The following is a 17,784-nucleotide window of genomic DNA, read 5'->3' on the forward strand; positions in this document are numbered from 1 at the left end:
AATCTCAGAGGCGCAATGACTTAAATATATCAAATCTTATACGTGATTTTATAACTATGATTGTAATTTAGTATCACATTTTTGGTTTTAATCGCTGGGAAGAGCGTGTCTAAATTCCAAATTCAATTTCTGGATCCTTTTAATCGCATACTAGTAATTAATCGCCGAAAAACTCACCAAGGAACACACAATAGATTCTGTAAAAATGAACTAAAAATGTATTGCTTAATTATACACCAATTCTGTGCATGGAGTTATTTGAGATAATACTTTTATTCTAGAGTATGCGAGAAAGTTTTGAGAAGATCACTCTCAATGGTTTAAAAGTTTAAAATTAGACTTGTTTTGAGACTGCAGAGATGAAATTTTGTAATTTCATTTACTTCCATATTTGCTGGAGTTTTGAAATTTAGCATTATAGTGTTCTTTTTCACAATGCATTATCTTTCTATGAACTCTAATAACTGAATGATCAATTATTGATACATTAATTTTGATTCTATATCCGTGGCGCCACCTTGATGGTAAGTTGGGAAACAATTGATTTCAAAATTAAAAAATAATTGAAATAAGAAAAAAATTTGCTGCAACTTAGAATGAATTAAAATGCCTTTTTAAAACTGTTTTTGGTAACTAACTTTACTTCCACTGAAAAGGAGTATCAATTTCAACGTCCAATATTAACTGAATTGAAAACTTGTTGCGCATGCAGATTCATAGATTTCACAAATTAATAATTCCACAAAGCAGAATCTGATTGTTTTATTTAATATTACAAAATAAATTATTAATATTCGAATAGCCAGTTCAAACCATCGGTTGCTTAACTCTTCTGCGTTTCATATGTTGTCCGCTTTATCGGCACTTTCTGGTCAACCTGTTCTTGGTCCACTTCGCGAGTTGGCGACGACGGTTCGGAGGAGCCTTGAACCGCTTCTGGTGAGGATTTGCCAGCTACAGCAGTTTTGGAGGGTGCTTGAATTGTCAAGATGCCGTCATCGGAAAGTTGGGTGCTCAAGTGCTCAGTTGAAACGTCTTCGGGTAGCATGAAACGTCGAATGAAGTGCCTGCCGACATACCCGCTTTCGCCCATCCGCTCTTCGTGCTCCCCCGTGATGGTGACATATCTATATGAAAAAACTATGTTATAAAGTAAGATATTAAGATACAAACGGATAATTGAGAGTTACCGCAGAGGCTCAGTAACCCGGCATAAACTGATAAGTAGAAAAATACGATAATACGAGAAAGAAATTATACTTTACTTTTTTTAGGTAAAATATTTCGAAATAAATTTTATTAGCCATCAGTAGTGACATAAATTAAAAACTGACAAAATTCATTAAGAAATGGAAACGTGGCTTGGAGCTGGGAAATTCAATCGGGGTTTTTCTCTCTATAGGATGTACAATAATATATATATATATTTCCAAAATTGGAAGAAAGAGTAGATGGATATTGATGATATCGAGATTTCATATGAAGTAAAAATTAGCGAAATCGGTACGGTTATTGAGGCTAGAAAATTCTTTAGTGTTTATTTTATCCATAAAGAATACACACCGAAGTAGTGATTTTGAGGTTTCTCTTGAAAATGAAGTAAAGTTTAGGAGATAAGCGTTCGCTAATGATATATCTTTTGGTATGATTACGATCTTTCATGTGAAGTAAAAGCTGACGAAATCTGTTCAATATTTAGTAATAGGAAAACGGCAACATGTTTTGATGTTTCTATTTATTTTAAATATACTGACGAATAAAACTGGCGACATCTGTCTTATTGGGCTGGTAACTCTTTTTATTGTATGTCACAAGAAAATATAGAACGTAGAGGAGAGCGAGTGACAATCATCTACGACATATCGGAAGGTCAGTTTCATAATAAAAACCGTCAAAATCAATGTAATGATTGTGGCTGAAAAAGTCTGTCGTGCTTATTTTTTTCCCGTTAAGAATGATAAAAGGACTTTGGGACTGGTGGGAAACAAACAGCCATTGATGACATATTTACTGAATATGAGCTTTCATATGAAATAAATATTGACGAATTAGAACAGAAGGTAAGAGCCTACGAAACAAGTGTCTTTGTTTTCCTAATTATTTTAAATGTGTAGATACTTTGAATCAAATTTAACACTTTTCTTCGTATATTGTATTTAAACATAGAAAGAGAAGTTATGCGACGATGCAGCAAGTTCATAGATATGCTGTCATGAATCGAGCAAAACGTTTAAGTGACACGTGAGCTTCAAGATCGAAAGAAGACCACTGTTAGATAGATGATAAGAACACCATCGCAGAGATCCATGCAAATCGTAGAAAATATTTCTGGCGACTTTGATTTGACCTCAAATACTTGCCTGGTAAGGGCAGAAGCTAGAAGCTCGCTTCTCGAAATACGAAGAGATTTCTAAAGAATTCGATTCCTCATCTTACCAGACTATAGAAAGAAGGACAAGTACTCTTAAGGTGAATTTTATGGTTGGACGGGATATTCAACTCTTTGCAGCCTAACGACCTCTACAATATTAGATTGATGATAATGATGTCGTGTTCGTTTTACAAAGGAATTGGGGCGCAGAAGCTTCTGAGGGTAAAGTCCCCTGAGCACCCGAGAGCAGTAGTCTGACTTCTAGCTCATATGAAGATGCCACACACACTCGCTTGCACATTACTTTCCTTACATTAACTCCTTTTTACAAGATGGCACTTTCACACACCTCACAGTTAGAACACAGAGGAAAGAAAAACCACTCCCGAACCAGGACTCGAACCCTGGACGCCCAGACCATGGGGAAACGCGGTACCACTAGGCCAGTACGCGGCACAGTATTACATATCGTTGTATTATATAGTTCGTGTTTTAATGCAATTGAGCTTTGGACTGTCTAAATAGATTTCTTAATACGCTTGATTTTGGGAGTTTTGGGCAAAGATATTGTCTGTAAATTGAATTATTTTAATCTAAGGAACCCGCGTCATCATTTGCGATTTTTTTATTCCCAAGTGAAAGATGGAACGAAGGGCAACAATATCTAATATACTTTGAAAAGTGAATTCCCCAAACACATTTTCAGAATTGGGAAGAAAGCTGAGAATGATGTATTGGATCCAATGATAATACAATGCGGGTGGAAATCTGTTCAAATAGATAAATAAAGTTTCACATTGGTAGTAGAGTTAGTCTTGAAACATTTTGATACTCCTTTTTATATCTTTTTACTTTCGTGTATATGAAGAATTCAAAGAGAAAGTAATGTAATAGTAAAAAAAATTTAAAAAAATTGAACTCGATATTGTAACGAATCTCTATTTTCACACTTCTCTCAGTCCGAAATAAACATTTTTAGAATTACTTCTGTCTGTGATTACAATAACTAAAAATTCTTTTTTTACTCTAAAATTTTACTTTTGCTATTATTGTGATCTTTAAATCAAATTTCTAGATTCCACACAAATTTTAAGTGAAATCCATTCATACGAAGTCTCGGTATCTGTCTGTTTGCTCGAGTACACGTAAATACGATAATCATAAAATGCAAAAAGAAAGGCAAATAAAAATTTATATGCAGATTTAGCATTTAAAGAGTAGATCCTAATCATATTTTGAGCCAGTCTTTCAAGAGATCGACCATCTGTCGGCATGCAGTTCCGTGTGAATGTAAATGCGATAGCTCAAAAACGTAGCGATAACGCAAAACTTCAGATAAATAAAAAACGGTAAGTGTTCTTGCTATTAAACCTGTAAATTAGTATTACATTTTTGCTTCAATTGATTGATAAAAAAGCATCCAAAATGCTTACATATTTTTATTCACAATAATAGGAGGCTCAAAATTTTCATAGGCCGGAATTTTAAGAATAAAAATGTTAACATTTCGGCCGTTCCTGGTCTTGTCCAAATGTCGCAATTTGAATGCGGGGAAATGAAAGACAATATAATTTTTAGAAAATATATGAGAAAAATTCGGGGTGGCCACTTATATTAAAAACGGCAGAAGAGCATATAATTACGTTAAATTATTTCCATCAAATAACGGCCAGTTAGCAAACTAGCATTACCGTTTGCTTCAAAGATTAGATAAAGTTCTATCTGATATATAGCAACGTTTTTAAGCATTTTTTTTTTTTTCACTTTTTCCTATACGTAGTATATTGATAGTATAGTAGTCATCAAAAATTCAATCTTGAAATTTTGATGAATCTCCACATTTTAGATCTCCCTGCGCTCGAAAAATACATTTTTTGGAAAGTGTATGACTGTCTGTCTGGAACAAAACTCAAAAACGCTTTGATCTAGACGGATGAAATTTGACATACAGTCTTTACACCGAATTTTCAGATATCAGTCAAATTTTGAGTAAAATATGTTCAGAGAAAGTCTGTCTGTCAGGCTATTTGAATATAAGTTAAAAGTTGAAACGTCAATGACACGCCGAAAAAAGCTAGATAGATAAAATTCGGTATACACATTTAACATCTATAGTGTATGTAGACACCTGTCTAATTTTGAGCCATATCCAATTACAGATAGACCGTCTGTCCGTCTGTACTTTCAGAAAAATATAAACGCTACAGGTCAAAAACACAATGACTTAAATACATCAAATTTGGTATGTGGATTTTGTGGTATGCAGTTTTGAGTCAAATTTTTGTTTCAATCGGTTGAGAGAAATGAGTCTTAAACACAAATTCGATATTTGGATACTATTAGCGGATCCCAGAGATGAATCGCCAAAACACTCGCCAAGGATGACAAGACAAATTTAATAAAAATACTAAATTCATGTAAAAAGTTAACATTTTGTAACTATTGAACGCCAATGGCATGTAACACGTTCTCTGGCATGACAAGTTTATTAGAGAGTATATGAGAAAACATTTTGAAGACCATCTCCGCTGGTTATTTCGAATGACATCTATGTTCCTTTTTATCACCCGTATTTGTATTCCACGCCTGAATTTCATAGTCTTCTTCAATTTTTTTTTTTTTTTTTTTTTTATCATTTATGAAAGATCCCCTTTTTGTGAATCAAAGATAAGATACTTCATTCACTAAACTGAGGAACGCCATCCACCCAGACACTTGGGATCGGTTGGCAGTATGTCTGCTAAGTGGAAGTGAGGAGAAAGTCCATAAATATGTCAACGAATGACTTCATATCACACTGCATTTTTAGCAGACTTTATCTTGTTCATTTCCCACTCCTCCTCCTCTTGAAAATCGTGCCCCTATAACGATACTAAGTTGCATTAGAAGTCTGAGAGGATACATATTTTAATCGAATAGATACGTGAGCTGAGAAGCAAAAGGAGGAAGGTGTGTATTTTAGACTTGAAAAAGGAATAAAATCCAGTACCATAAAATCCATAGTAAGATTTGTTAGTTCTTGAAATTGTTCATAAAACTAGCAACATTGACGATCAGCTAGGGTCTCCGAGATTAATGGCCACTAAAATATTTAATCAAATATTTTACGTAATTAGGTCTTAATGGCTTCTTCAGAAAAATATTTGAAGCTTCATTAGCAGAATGTTTTAATCTTTGCTTCAATTCACGCCTTTTTGTACATTTTATTCGTAATTTGTAAAAAATGGATGCACCCTGCTAGATTTTAACAATATAACAATTACTAACATAAAATAATGCAAAATTTGCCGTTTTTTTCATGTTAATAGTATTTGAAATATAAATTTAAATCTTTTACATGTTATTCTCGGTATTAAGTGAATATATCGCTGGCTTTCCTGGAATTATCTTTTAATAACGATTTAGATAATTAAATTACCTATTTAGTAATTGGCTTTTTTTATAACGATAACTGGCAGATGTTTATTTTCACTATTTTGCTCGTTTTCATTGTTTTTTTTTAATATTTATATTAATAATAATTCGAACCGTAAAACATAAATGAAAAAATATCTGCAACCTTAATTATGACTTATCAATAATTTGGTTTATTGCTTCTGTATTATTGTTCATGATACATTTAATATTCTGTGAAGATTCTTAAGTATCGTTGGAAAATGTGCTTAAAATATATTTAAATTTGATTAAATATAGAAAAATAATTCCTAAGGAAAAAAATTTGTATCAACGAAAAGATACTTTTTTTTTAAATTTTAAAATGATGTAAAAATCAATCTTGTAATATTTTCGGAAGCTATCACGAAAAATGGTAAAATATTGTTTGATGTTTATTTAAAATTCTAATAAAAATCTCAAAAAAATCGCTTTGAGTTGCACATTTTCATCCTCCAAAGTATACTATATGCACCAAGTTCGGGATATGTAGGTCAAATGGTTTAGCCTGTAAAGCACCAACACGCAAATACATATTTATTATAAGTTAAGATTATCATAGAATTATATAACGTAATATTAAATTAATGTCTTCTCTGAATAAATATTATTATCAATGTCTTTTCTTTCGAAGTTTATTATGTAACATATTGCAATCTGAACGATCCAAAATGTGAAAACTTGATGAATGATTGGTATAAGCACTTAATACATTGTGGCAAGCATATTTGTGTGCCTCTTATCGCTTGTTAATCAGCAATAAAGTCCGAAAGATTATTTCTGTTTGTTATCTTCATCATTTTAACAAGGCTAAATTTGTGAAGCAAACTTGGAGTTCGCTTAAAAGCAATGAAAGATCATGAAACTGATTTTGAAGCGGAAGAAAGAAAAATTTCAAACAAAATGCAAGTGCAATTAACATTAATGAAAAAAAAAAAAAAAACTTTTTTTTCTTCTCGACTTTCACATATTTTTATTCAATAGGATGAATTTGGGTACTTGTCGGTTGTAACAAGTACCAAGTCGATTGTAACAAGTTGCCAAGAAAAAATTTCGCCGATTTGGCTATTTCAATCGTCAAACTATATAACATGCGATTATATAACTTGAGTATATTTTTATAATTTGGCGAAATTTTTTCTTGGCTCTTTTTGATCACTGCTACAACCGAATTGTGCCGCATTTTGAGTTTCGCTTTGCAATGAAATCATGAAATAATACCTTTTGTACCCCTTTCCTTTGAATCCAAAATTTGTTTAAGGTTACGATTTCGGTATCAAGGCCGCATATTAAATTCCATTTTATATCCCATTCCATTTCCATTTCTTGATTTATTTTTCAGTTATCATGTGATATATAGACAAAAAAAATCAACTGATTTTAAACAAATTCATTGAAAAATTCTATAAAATATAATAAATTAGAGTACAGGTAGTATACAATACTACATTCCATTATTCTAACTTACTGTATAGGGTGGTCACTAAGTTCTACCCAGATTTAAAAAAATCTGTAAAGAAAACTATCATAATTTGGCACATGGTTGTTTCGATATATTGTAAATTCGTTTATAAAATTTTTAATAAAACCACTTAAGTTTGTGCATGCTTTGGGAGTTCGAAGAGCATCATGTTGGTTTCCGAATTCCCGCCAAGTACTGTCCAACATTTTAGCTATCACACTTGATGCAGCATCATGATCCTGATTTCGAGTGAATCAATATCTTCTGCTAAACAGTAATGACCAATCTGAACAAAGAACACATTGGGTTTTTTCTTCGTTGAACCCATTTTGATAATAATGTAATATAAATTCACTATTTCTGCACTAGTTTAAAAAAATTAAAAACATGATTATTCCATAGTAAAAAAATTTATTGTCTTGGTCAATTTTGATGGTTATTCTATTATAATTTTTTATAATCAAGGAATAGCTTCATCATCAACTTGCGTTTCTGATTACCATGTTCGCCAGCAAATACGTAGACATAGCTCCAAAAATGGAATTTTCAAATTCAAGGAGGTCTAAAACTTGGAGATTAAGAAAATCACGATTTCGAATCTTGAAGATGACAATAATGAATTAAATTCTCTTTGTACATAAAAAATTAAAAATTGCTAAATAAGTCTCTCATTTATAGAAGAGATATAAATCATATTTTTCTTTCTTCAAGATATAATGAATTAAATTTTCTGTACTTATTAGATCATTTCAATCGTAGTACATTCACCCTTTAATATCTTCAAAATGGATTTTCTCCAAGTGCAAACTTTTCTTCCAGAAATAATGCCATTTAGAGAGCGTTCTTTTTCTATTTAATCGTACAAAGCACGAAAAAAAAAAAAAAAAAAAAAAGGCGCTATAATCACCTTAAAAATTTTTCTTCAAGATTTAGACGAATCTTTTTGTTTTAGGTCTCCCCCAGAGCAATGTCATAGAGAAGGTAATTGCTGCCCGAGTTATGATATATGATTTTTTTCCTACTAGTTATTAGCACTGCTTAGCAAAAGTTATTGAAGAGTGATGCACAATACTTTTTTCATTCATCATTGTGCCAAATTTCGACCAGAGAGTCTCTGCAAAGTTTTATCGAATGCGTCCTAATGATAAATGATATTAATCATGCCTTCTTCTTTCCCGCATGAAAATTATGAGCAAGACCGTGAACAGAGCGAGTGCTCAGATTTTTATTATTCTTGAAATAGAAAGTTGGAGCAAAACGGAAGGATGACAACAAATGCAGTGTTTCCTCCTCCTTTTCTTTTCCACCCTAGTGTGGAGTCGCAGAATCACACTTGTGAGCTTTGTAGAATAGTAAAGGAAATTCTGCATACATTTTGGGAGCCTTATTTTCGAATGATCGAACTAAAATTTAATAACGATTTGCAATTTTAGTAGCAAGATCACATAAAAAATTTAATTTATTTCAGTCTTTGTGCTTTCAAATTATAATGTTTACTCAGAATTAGAGACCAACAGACGATCAAACCATTAATAGATTTGGTTCAAAATCTGGTGCAAATATAAACTTTATATGATAAAACTATATACTATATAAAACTGTCAATGGCGATTAAAGAAGTATATAAAGAGTATACATATTGTAATAACCAAAAAAAATCGAATTTGAGATTTTGATGAATCTACTGAAGGCAAAGGTTACTCTTTTTCCTAAAATTAGCAAAGAAATACTTAACTTTAAATTTTTAAGTTCAAAATTTAAATAATTACCTATCATCTGCATGTACAGTAACTTCATCTGGCGAAAAATCACTTATATTAATTTTTGTTTCAAATCCTGGATCTGATGATCCACCTGACATTATGTCTTTATACTTTGTAATTTAAGCTAATTAATATAAAATCTGACTGGGCACTAATAAAATTTTGATGTTTTAGTGTATCGCTGAAATCTATTTTGCTTTCTGACTAAGCGCGTGTTTGTGCATTTTTATGATGCATAAATCTAGACGTGTTTAGCTGCAACTCGTTTACAAAGTAAATTTTCTTAATCTCATTATCGCTGTCTTGAACTCCTCTTTCAAGTTCAAGATAGCGATAATTTCCTTAAACGAGTTGCAGCTAAACACGTCTCGATTTATGTATCATATTTATCACTATCTTCATTGACAGTGTTTGGTTAAAGGTTAAGTTTAGTAAGTTTGAGTATTTTTTTATCTACGCATGCACGAGTTAAGTAAATTTATATATTCCAGATGTATTTTTTTTTTATTCCGTGCACACGCATAATAAGGGCGAAATTGAAACTTAAACAGCAATCAAATGATTCCGGTAACTTGATGCTTACAGAGCTGGAAGTATCGTATATTTTAAAACCCTTAGTAATGTAGGAACAGGTTGTGAGTAACGCAACTCATCATCGCAAGTTATTGTGGTTCACACGTAACTAAATATTATAAATAATTATTAATGTTTGTATTGTTTAATTGTTATAATTGTTCATGTTTGTTTTTGAAGTAATTGCATCAAAAATATTTTATATATTATTTTTGTGTTAAATGAAACTATTTTTCTGCTGTTGCATCTGGCAACGAGATTCATATTGTAAAAATAAATAGAACGAGTGAGATGCTCGCCGTTGCTTGGATTTGACGTAGTTTGTGTTTTTATTTTAATTTCTTTAAAATACTTTAAATCGTTGGTCGTAATATCCTAAAATAAGAAATGTTTATTTTATGTATCGAGCGTTTACAATCTGCACATTAAAACGCAGAGTCATACGCCGATAAAGTGGTGACCCGGAAACAGAACTGCAATGGCGACCAGCGAAAAACACGAACCGAAAGTAAGTGCAACGGAAACTGCAGCTAATGGTGAAGTAGCCAAGGTTAGTATAAAAATACCTCCATTTTGGACAGAAAAGCCAGAAATTTGGTTTTACCAAGTGGAGGCGCAATTTTCCATTAGTGGTATTAAATCGGAGGAAACAAAATTTCATTATTTAATTGCGCAGATGGAACCAAGATTTGTTGAAAATTTATGGGATATAGTCACTGATGCTAATGAAAATAAATATACCGCTGCGAAGGAGAGATTGCTGAATACCTTTAAAGAAAGCGAAAATAGACGTATTCAGCGTCTCGTGTCAGAAATGGAGTTAGGCGATTTACGGCCAACTCAACTACTTCAAAAAATGCGTAGTTTGGCGACAGATGGGATTTCGGATAATGTGTTGAAAACTCTATTTCTTCAAAAAATGCCGGATTCCATCCAAAATATCCTAATCGTCAGCAATGAAGATATCCGGAAACTTGCCGAAATGGCTGACCGTATTGTAGAAATGCATCCGAATCGGGAAATATATGCTACATCTAGAGATGATATACAGCAGGATAGTGAAATAAATAGTTTACGTTCGCAGATTGTTTCTTTAGAGCGTAAAATCAACCGCTTACAACTTGAACGCAGTCGTTCAAGGAGCAGAGCTGCTAATCAAAACAATCGGGGGCGCAGCGCTTCTCGTAAACGATTTAATCCTGCTGGTAAGTACTGTTTTTATCATTATAAATTTGGAGCAAAATGTCATCCCGATAAATGCAAGAAACCTTGCGAGTGGAAAAATGCAAATTCGGAAAACTAGCATCAGCAGCAGACTTAACGGCGAGTTCTGCTGCGGAAGTAAATCAAGATTGCCGTAAATACCGTTTATTTGTCTTTGACAAAACAACGGGTTTGCGTTTTCTTGTGGACAGTGGAGCTGATGTTAGCATTATTCCCAATACCGCAAAACAAATTTCAACTAGTGATTATAAATTATATGCTGCAAATGGAACTGAAATTGAAACATATGGAACGAAAGTAATAACCCTTGATTTGGGATTACGTCGTGAATTCCAATGGCCTTTTGTCATAGCAAATATCAAACAGCCAATTTTAGGAGCAGATTTCCTAAATCGTTTCCATTTGTTAGTTGACGTTAAGAATAAAACATTAATTGATGGAATAACTAACCTCTCTACTGAAGGTAAAGTTGCACCTGCCTTAAACGTCAGTGTAAATACAATGTACAGTGCCTGTAAATATTCAGATTTATTGTATTTGTACCCATCTATTACAAAACCTAATTTTTTTATTTCTGATGTAAAGCATACTATAAAACACCACATAGAAACTAGGGGACCACCAGTGTACTCTAAGGCAAGACGATTAGATCCGAAGAAATTAGAAACTGCCAAACAGGAATTTAAGTTTATGCTGGACAATAATATTATTCGTCCATCTAAATCAGAGTGGGCCAGTCCACTGCATATGGTCTCGAAGAAAGATGGATCTTTCCGACCATGCGGGGACTACAGAAGGTTGAATGACCAAACACTCCCAGATAGATATCCAATTCCTAGACTCGAAGATTTTCAGCACATTTTGCCAAACAAAGTCATATTTTCTAAAATTGATCTTTTTAAGGCCTATTTTCATATTCCTGTTGCAGAGGAGGACAAGAAAAAAACAGCTATTATTACTCCGTTTGGACTTTACGAATTTAACAGAATGAGTTTTGGTTTGCGGAATGCTCCGGCAACATTCCAAAGATTTATTCACGAAGTATTTCGAAATTTAGACTTTGTGTTTCCTTATTTAGATGATGTATTGATTGCCTCTTCTAGTCCAGAAGAACATCGTTCACATCTCAAAATAGTTTTTCAACGCTTAAATGATTACGGGCTTCGCATAAATGTCAGCAAATCAGTTTTCGGAGTTGATTCACTAGAATTTTTGGGCTATAAAATTTCTGCTAAAGGATCAAGGCCCCTGCCTGAAAAAGTAAAGGCCATATTAGAGTATCCATTGCCAAATACCCTCCAAAAATTGCGTACATTTTTGGGTATGCTAAACTTCTATCGTCCATACATAAAAAATGCTGCGGAAACTGAAGCCCCTCTTCATGAATTTTTAAAAGGTGCCAAAAAGAAAGATCAGAGAAAAGTGCCTTGGAGTGAGGCAACTGTAAAATTATTTGAAAAATGCAAAATGGATATAGCAGAAGTTGCAATGTTGACATATCCAAATTCCGATTATCCTCTGTCTCTTCACACAGACGCATCGGATTTGGCTATAGGAGCAGTTTTGCAACAACACGAACCTGATGGGTTGAAACCTATCGCATTTTTTTCAAAAAAGTTAAATGAGGCACAAACCAATTATTCGACGTACGATCGTGAACTTTTGGCTATTTATTTGTCCGTAAAACATTTTAAGCATTATTTGGAAGGCAGAGATTTCCAAATCTTCACTGATCATAAACCTTTAGTTTTTGCTTTTAAGCAAAAGAACGACAAAGCGTCGCCAAGACAGTTGAGACATTTACAGTATATTTCTCAATTTACCACAAATATATGTCATGTAAAGGGGCAGGAAAATATTGTCGCAGATACATTATCGAGAATTGCTAATGTTAACCTGCCAACTATAGACTATGATCAAATTGCTGAAGCCCAAACTGATGATGACGAACTGAAACAACTGCGACTTTACAGTAAATCCTTGACATTTAAGCAGTGTCAACTTCCATCCGGAAAATCTTTATGGTGCGACACATCTACATCAAAGGTTAGACCTTTTATTCCAAAGCCTTTCCGTATGCGGATGTTTCAACAAATCCATTGTTTATCTCACCCCGGAATTCGTACAACAGTTAAAGAAATGTCATCACGATTCATTTGGTCTTCACTGAAACAGGAAGTTCGTAACTGGACACGAGCATGTCTCCATTGCCAAAAAAATAAAATTTCGCGGCATACAAAATCCGAATTTGGAACTTTTAAACCGCCAGATGATCGTTTTAGTGTAATTCATATTGATTTGATTGGGCCGTATTCTCCATCGGATGGATACATCTATTGTTTGACATGCATCGATAGACACACATCTTGGATGGAAGTGGTTCCTTTACGACAGATCACTGCTGAAGTTGTTGCACAAGCTTTTTACGAATGCTGGATAACACGATTTGGAGTACCTTCTCTCGTGGTTACGGATCGAGGAACTCAGTTTACTTCAGAATTATTCAAAAAATTAGCAATCATTTGTGGTGTAAAATTACGGCATACGACGTCTTATCATCCCCAAAGTAATGGAAAGATAGAACGCCTACATCGCACGCTAAAAGCAGCCATTAGATGCCACAACTGTATTCGATGGACTGAGTCGTTGCCTACGGTTCTCATGGGTTTACGAGCTTCTCTTCGAGACGATTGTAGTTTTACAATAGCAGAAATGGTATTTGGTAAATCTATCAAATTACCTGGTGAATTTTTTGAAGATTCGAAAACTGTGTCCATTACAGATTCTTTTGTTGATAATCTGCGAAAACAGATGCAGTTAATAAAACCAAGAATACCCAAGCAAAAATGTAAACAACACATTTTTGTTCCACAAGATTTAAATACAACTACTCACGTATTTCTTAGGATTGATCGCGTAAAAAACCCCTTAGAACCGCCATATGAAGGACCATTTTTAGTATTACAACGAACGCAAAAATTTTTCACGTTATTAATCAAAGGTGAACATGTAAATATTTCTATTGATCGAATTAAACCAGCCTATAAGTTAACACATTTTGACACTTCTGATGCTCCATTGCCATCAACTGTTAACAGTCCTGCATCTTGTGAACCCAAAAGAAGTGACTCAACTGAAAGGATGCAACATAAGAGTGCATTAAGTGATTCAATAAAGGACGAGAAACTGCCTGCTTTAACCACACAAACACGTTGTGGAAGGAAAATAAAACGACCTGTGCGTTTTACAGACGATGCATAAAATGTTGTTCTAGTGCATTCTATTCATATTAAATTTAAATGTCATTTTCAATTTTTTTTCTAATTAACGTAACTTCGTTACTGGCAAGGGAGTGATGTAGGAACAGGTTGTGAGTAACGCAACTCATCATCGCAAGTTATTGTGGTTCACACGTAACTAAATATTATAAATAATTATTAATGTTTGTATTGTTTAATTGTTATAATTGTTCATGTTTGTTTTTGAAGTAATTGCATCAAAAATATTTTATATATTATTTTTGTGTTAAATGAAACTATTTTTCTGCTGTTGCATCTGGCAACGAGATTCATATTGTAAAAATAAATAGAACGAGTGAGATGCTCGCCGTTGCTTGGATTTGACGTAGTTTGTGTTTTTATTTTAATTTCTTTAAAATACTTTAAATCGTTGGTCGTAATATCCTAAAATAAGAAATGTTTATTTTATGTATCGAGCGTTTACAATCTGCACATTAAAACGCAGAGTCATACGCCGATAGTAATATGAGAAGGTCGTATTACAAGAAGACAGATAGAAAATTCATATTATAAAATAAATTTTATTGAAAGTCAATTCATTCTAATCCATTCTATCGTAAGTTGATATTAAGGCTCCAAAATGTTATTTGAATAATTTTCCTCTGATTGAATTAAGAAGCTACACTCAAATACCACTAACAATTTTAGAACAATACCACTAACAATTTAGAATTTGCATGTTTCTGAATTTAACAATTCAGAAACATGCAACATACAGAAGCAATGGAATCTCTCTCTTAGCGCTTCTATGAGTAAACACAAAAAATGCTGGAATTATTTTTAAACTTATTTGAAATCCAAACAAAACACTTTCTCTTTATTTTTTCAAGAATGTCAAATAGCTATCAGATTGGAAAAAAATTAACCCAAGTTAAATCAACTAAAAGTTAATAATTATTACAAATAATCATTAATTTTATAGTGAATAATTCAACTTCAAAATAATTTTGGATTAAAACTTTTTTAATACATTGAAATTAGATGGTTAAATAAAAAATTGTTATTAATTCTTTCTTCATTTTTTTAAAAATCGCATTGGATGCATTGAGGCAGCAAGATTTAAAAGTAAAGTGCAAAACACAAATGAATACATTTAATATTTCATGCGCGTATGGATAAATACAATATCTAAAAGTATCAATAGTGAATTAATTGTACTTGAAAGTCAACTCCTATGCTAAAATAATATGTTAAAGTACAATTTTTCTTTGCTTAATTTCAAAATATGAAGAATTCCAAAAATAAAAAATAAATGTCTCTTTCCTTTAACATATTTTACCCTAAATTTATTAATTTTGATTAAAAATACCACTTACCGAATGACAATAGATCTTAGCGGTTTTTTTTTTTTTTTTTTTTACTTGTCATGTTATTAGTAATCAGATTAAAGCCAGAAAAATATTCAATAATTTTTTTTGAAGAATATTTTAAATTTACTGTCAGCATGCATAAAATTGCAGTGTTTAACATTAAACAAATGCATCATTAAATAACCCCATTATATAAATTCGTTTTGTAGTGCAATAAAGTATATTGTTTTGCTTTCTTTTAAGTATTTTCTTCTAGCATTACAATTAACTATTGTCAATGTCAAAGCGATCAGCATGTTCTTAGATCTTGGACATTTTGTTAAGAAACTTATTCCATATTTGAAATAAAATATCGACGTAAAATGTTCCTCGCGTGTTTTGCTTTGAGATAAATTAGTGCAATGACGAAATAGATTCTACTGCCCTATATTTAAATGCAAAACTTCTGTGAACGGGGAAGGTAAAATCACTACTACGGTGAAATTTGCTGCTTGTGTATTCAGCTTATAATTACAAGAGTCACAGTAAGAGTGAATAATGCTTATTTGTTGAGTGAAGAACCAAATCGCCTCATCGTGGATATCAAGCAATTATGTCAAATTTTGTCCAATATGTTGGCACTATCCAGAATCCACCTGGGATTTTAAACTCCGAAACAGAGGCAGCGGCAGCAAGGGGGCAAGAGGCTATTGCCCCCCTGTAGGCAGCCTCTTGCCTCCCCCTCCCCCCATTGGCGAGAGATTGAGAGTTTCGTCGACAAAAGTGTTCACCACTTTAGGATGGTTGTAGAGAATTGCCCATTATCAAATATGATTATTTGTTGTTTGTTTGTTTGTTTCTTATGGCACTTGCCACTGACAAGCCCGCTGTTACGAAGACAGCGATTTAAGCCTGAGGGGGAACGTCTCTTATTTTTTATAGCAGCGCCAACTAGGGCCAAGAGTACGACTTTGCTACTCACGCATCATTCATTCGCTTGCACAACCCCTTTTTACTTGGAGGGGGAGGCACATTCACACATCTCACAGATAGAACAACCATGCCCAAACCGGGACTCGAACCCAGGACGCCCAGATCACGGGGAAGACGCGCTACCCCTATGCCAGGACGCCGGCATATGATTATTTAAAAACCGCCTTAAAATTAATATATTGTAAACAGTCGAAATATCCTTGTAAAGGTTAAAAGTGTTTTGACTACATTTGGCAAAATAATCGATAGGGTAGTAGGTCAATAATATGCCTTATTTTGGGGGAAATTTTTGATAGACCGATTAAGAACTGAATGGAATGGGCGTCGAAGATATTAAGTTCGCAGATTTTCAGACATCTGATTCAAATGTTGTTTATCACCCTTATAATTTGTACTACTTTTAGCAATATAACCGAAAAGGTAACAAGTGAATAAGATATCGACAAGGTGATAGTCTCACTTTGCTGGCAATTTTTGGTCGGCCGACAATGAACTCAATGCAGTGAGTGTCGAAGATGTTAAGTTTGTAGATTTTCAGACATTAGATTGAATTGTCTTTCATTTAGCTTATAATTTGCCCTAGATTTGGCAATATATCTGACAAGTGAATAAAATATCGCATTTTACCGATAATTTTTGGGCGGCCGACGATGAACTGAATGAGATGAATGTCGAAGACTCTATCCACAGATTTTCAGATATTTGATTCAAATGTCATTCATCAAGCTTTTAATTCGCATTACATTTGGCAATATAACCGACAAGACGACATGTGAATAAGACATATCGCATTTTGTCAAAAAATTTTGATCGGTCGACTAAGAATTCAATTCTATGAATATCAACGCTGTTAAGTCCAAATTCTCAGTCATCTGATTTAAATTTTATAATGTTCATTCGTATATAATTTATACTATATTTAGAAGAATAATCAATAAGCTTTCAAGTGAATAGGAAGTCACATTTTTTCCCTTTAATCTTTGTCCTTCGGCTAAGATTTTACCATAGATTATGAAAAATATTATTTTCATTGGGCAATTTGATTACCTGTCATTGGAATTATTCGAGAAATTGATACTTTTATATTATTCATGAATATGACGATAGAGTTGCTTTCCATAATTCATCGTTCAAATTCAGATTCTAAAATAATCGTCATCTTATTCATGTAATTGTTACTTCCTAGGTAACGAATTGATATATTTATTTTACTCATTTCACTGTGAGAATTGTCTGACAAAAAATCTGACTAATGGTTTCACTAAATTTAATGAAACACTCTGTTCTTTTGCATGCTAAAAAAAGAGTTATTTTACAGTAGCCAAATTCTGGGAATTCATTATAAAACAATGAAGTAAGTAAATGGTATAATTGAAAA

The 17,784-nt window shown here is 33.0% G+C and overlaps 2 protein-coding genes across 3 annotated transcripts in view; one reads left to right on the forward strand and one right to left on the reverse strand.

Moving 5' to 3' along the window:
* The window catches only part of LOC129984287 (major facilitator superfamily domain-containing protein 10-like), a 45,355-nt gene that overhangs the window by 7,713 nt on the left and 19,858 nt on the right, over positions 1 to 17,784 (forward strand). The gene's annotated exons all lie outside the window — the stretch shown is intronic.
* Positions 824 to 9,173, reverse strand: LOC129984983 (protein lethal(2)essential for life-like). The gene is made up of 2 exons (XM_056094918.1): positions 9,035 to 9,173; positions 824 to 1,127 (listed from the first exon to the last, which is right to left on the reverse strand). Exons 1-2 carry the CDS (start codon positions 9,124 to 9,126, stop codon positions 824 to 826), a joined length of 396 nt encoding a protein of 131 aa, XP_055950893.1. The 5' UTR covers positions 9,127 to 9,173.

This window comes from Argiope bruennichi, chromosome 9 (genome assembly GCF_947563725.1).
Source record: "Argiope bruennichi chromosome 9, qqArgBrue1.1, whole genome shotgun sequence".
NCBI classification, from domain to species: Eukaryota; Metazoa; Arthropoda; class Arachnida; order Araneae; family Araneidae; genus Argiope; species Argiope bruennichi.

What these genes read in the sequence shown, in the direction of transcription:
- LOC129984983 (XM_056094918.1), bottom strand. Translation starts at nt 9,126, where the DNA reads ATGTCAGGTGGATCATCAGATCCAGGATTTGAAACAAAAATTAATATA. An exon ending in ACTGTACATGCAGATGATAG is followed by an intron (nt 1,128 to 9,034) that starts GTAATTATTTAA and finishes TTTTTCATATAG; the next exon opens with ATATGTCACCATCACGGGGG.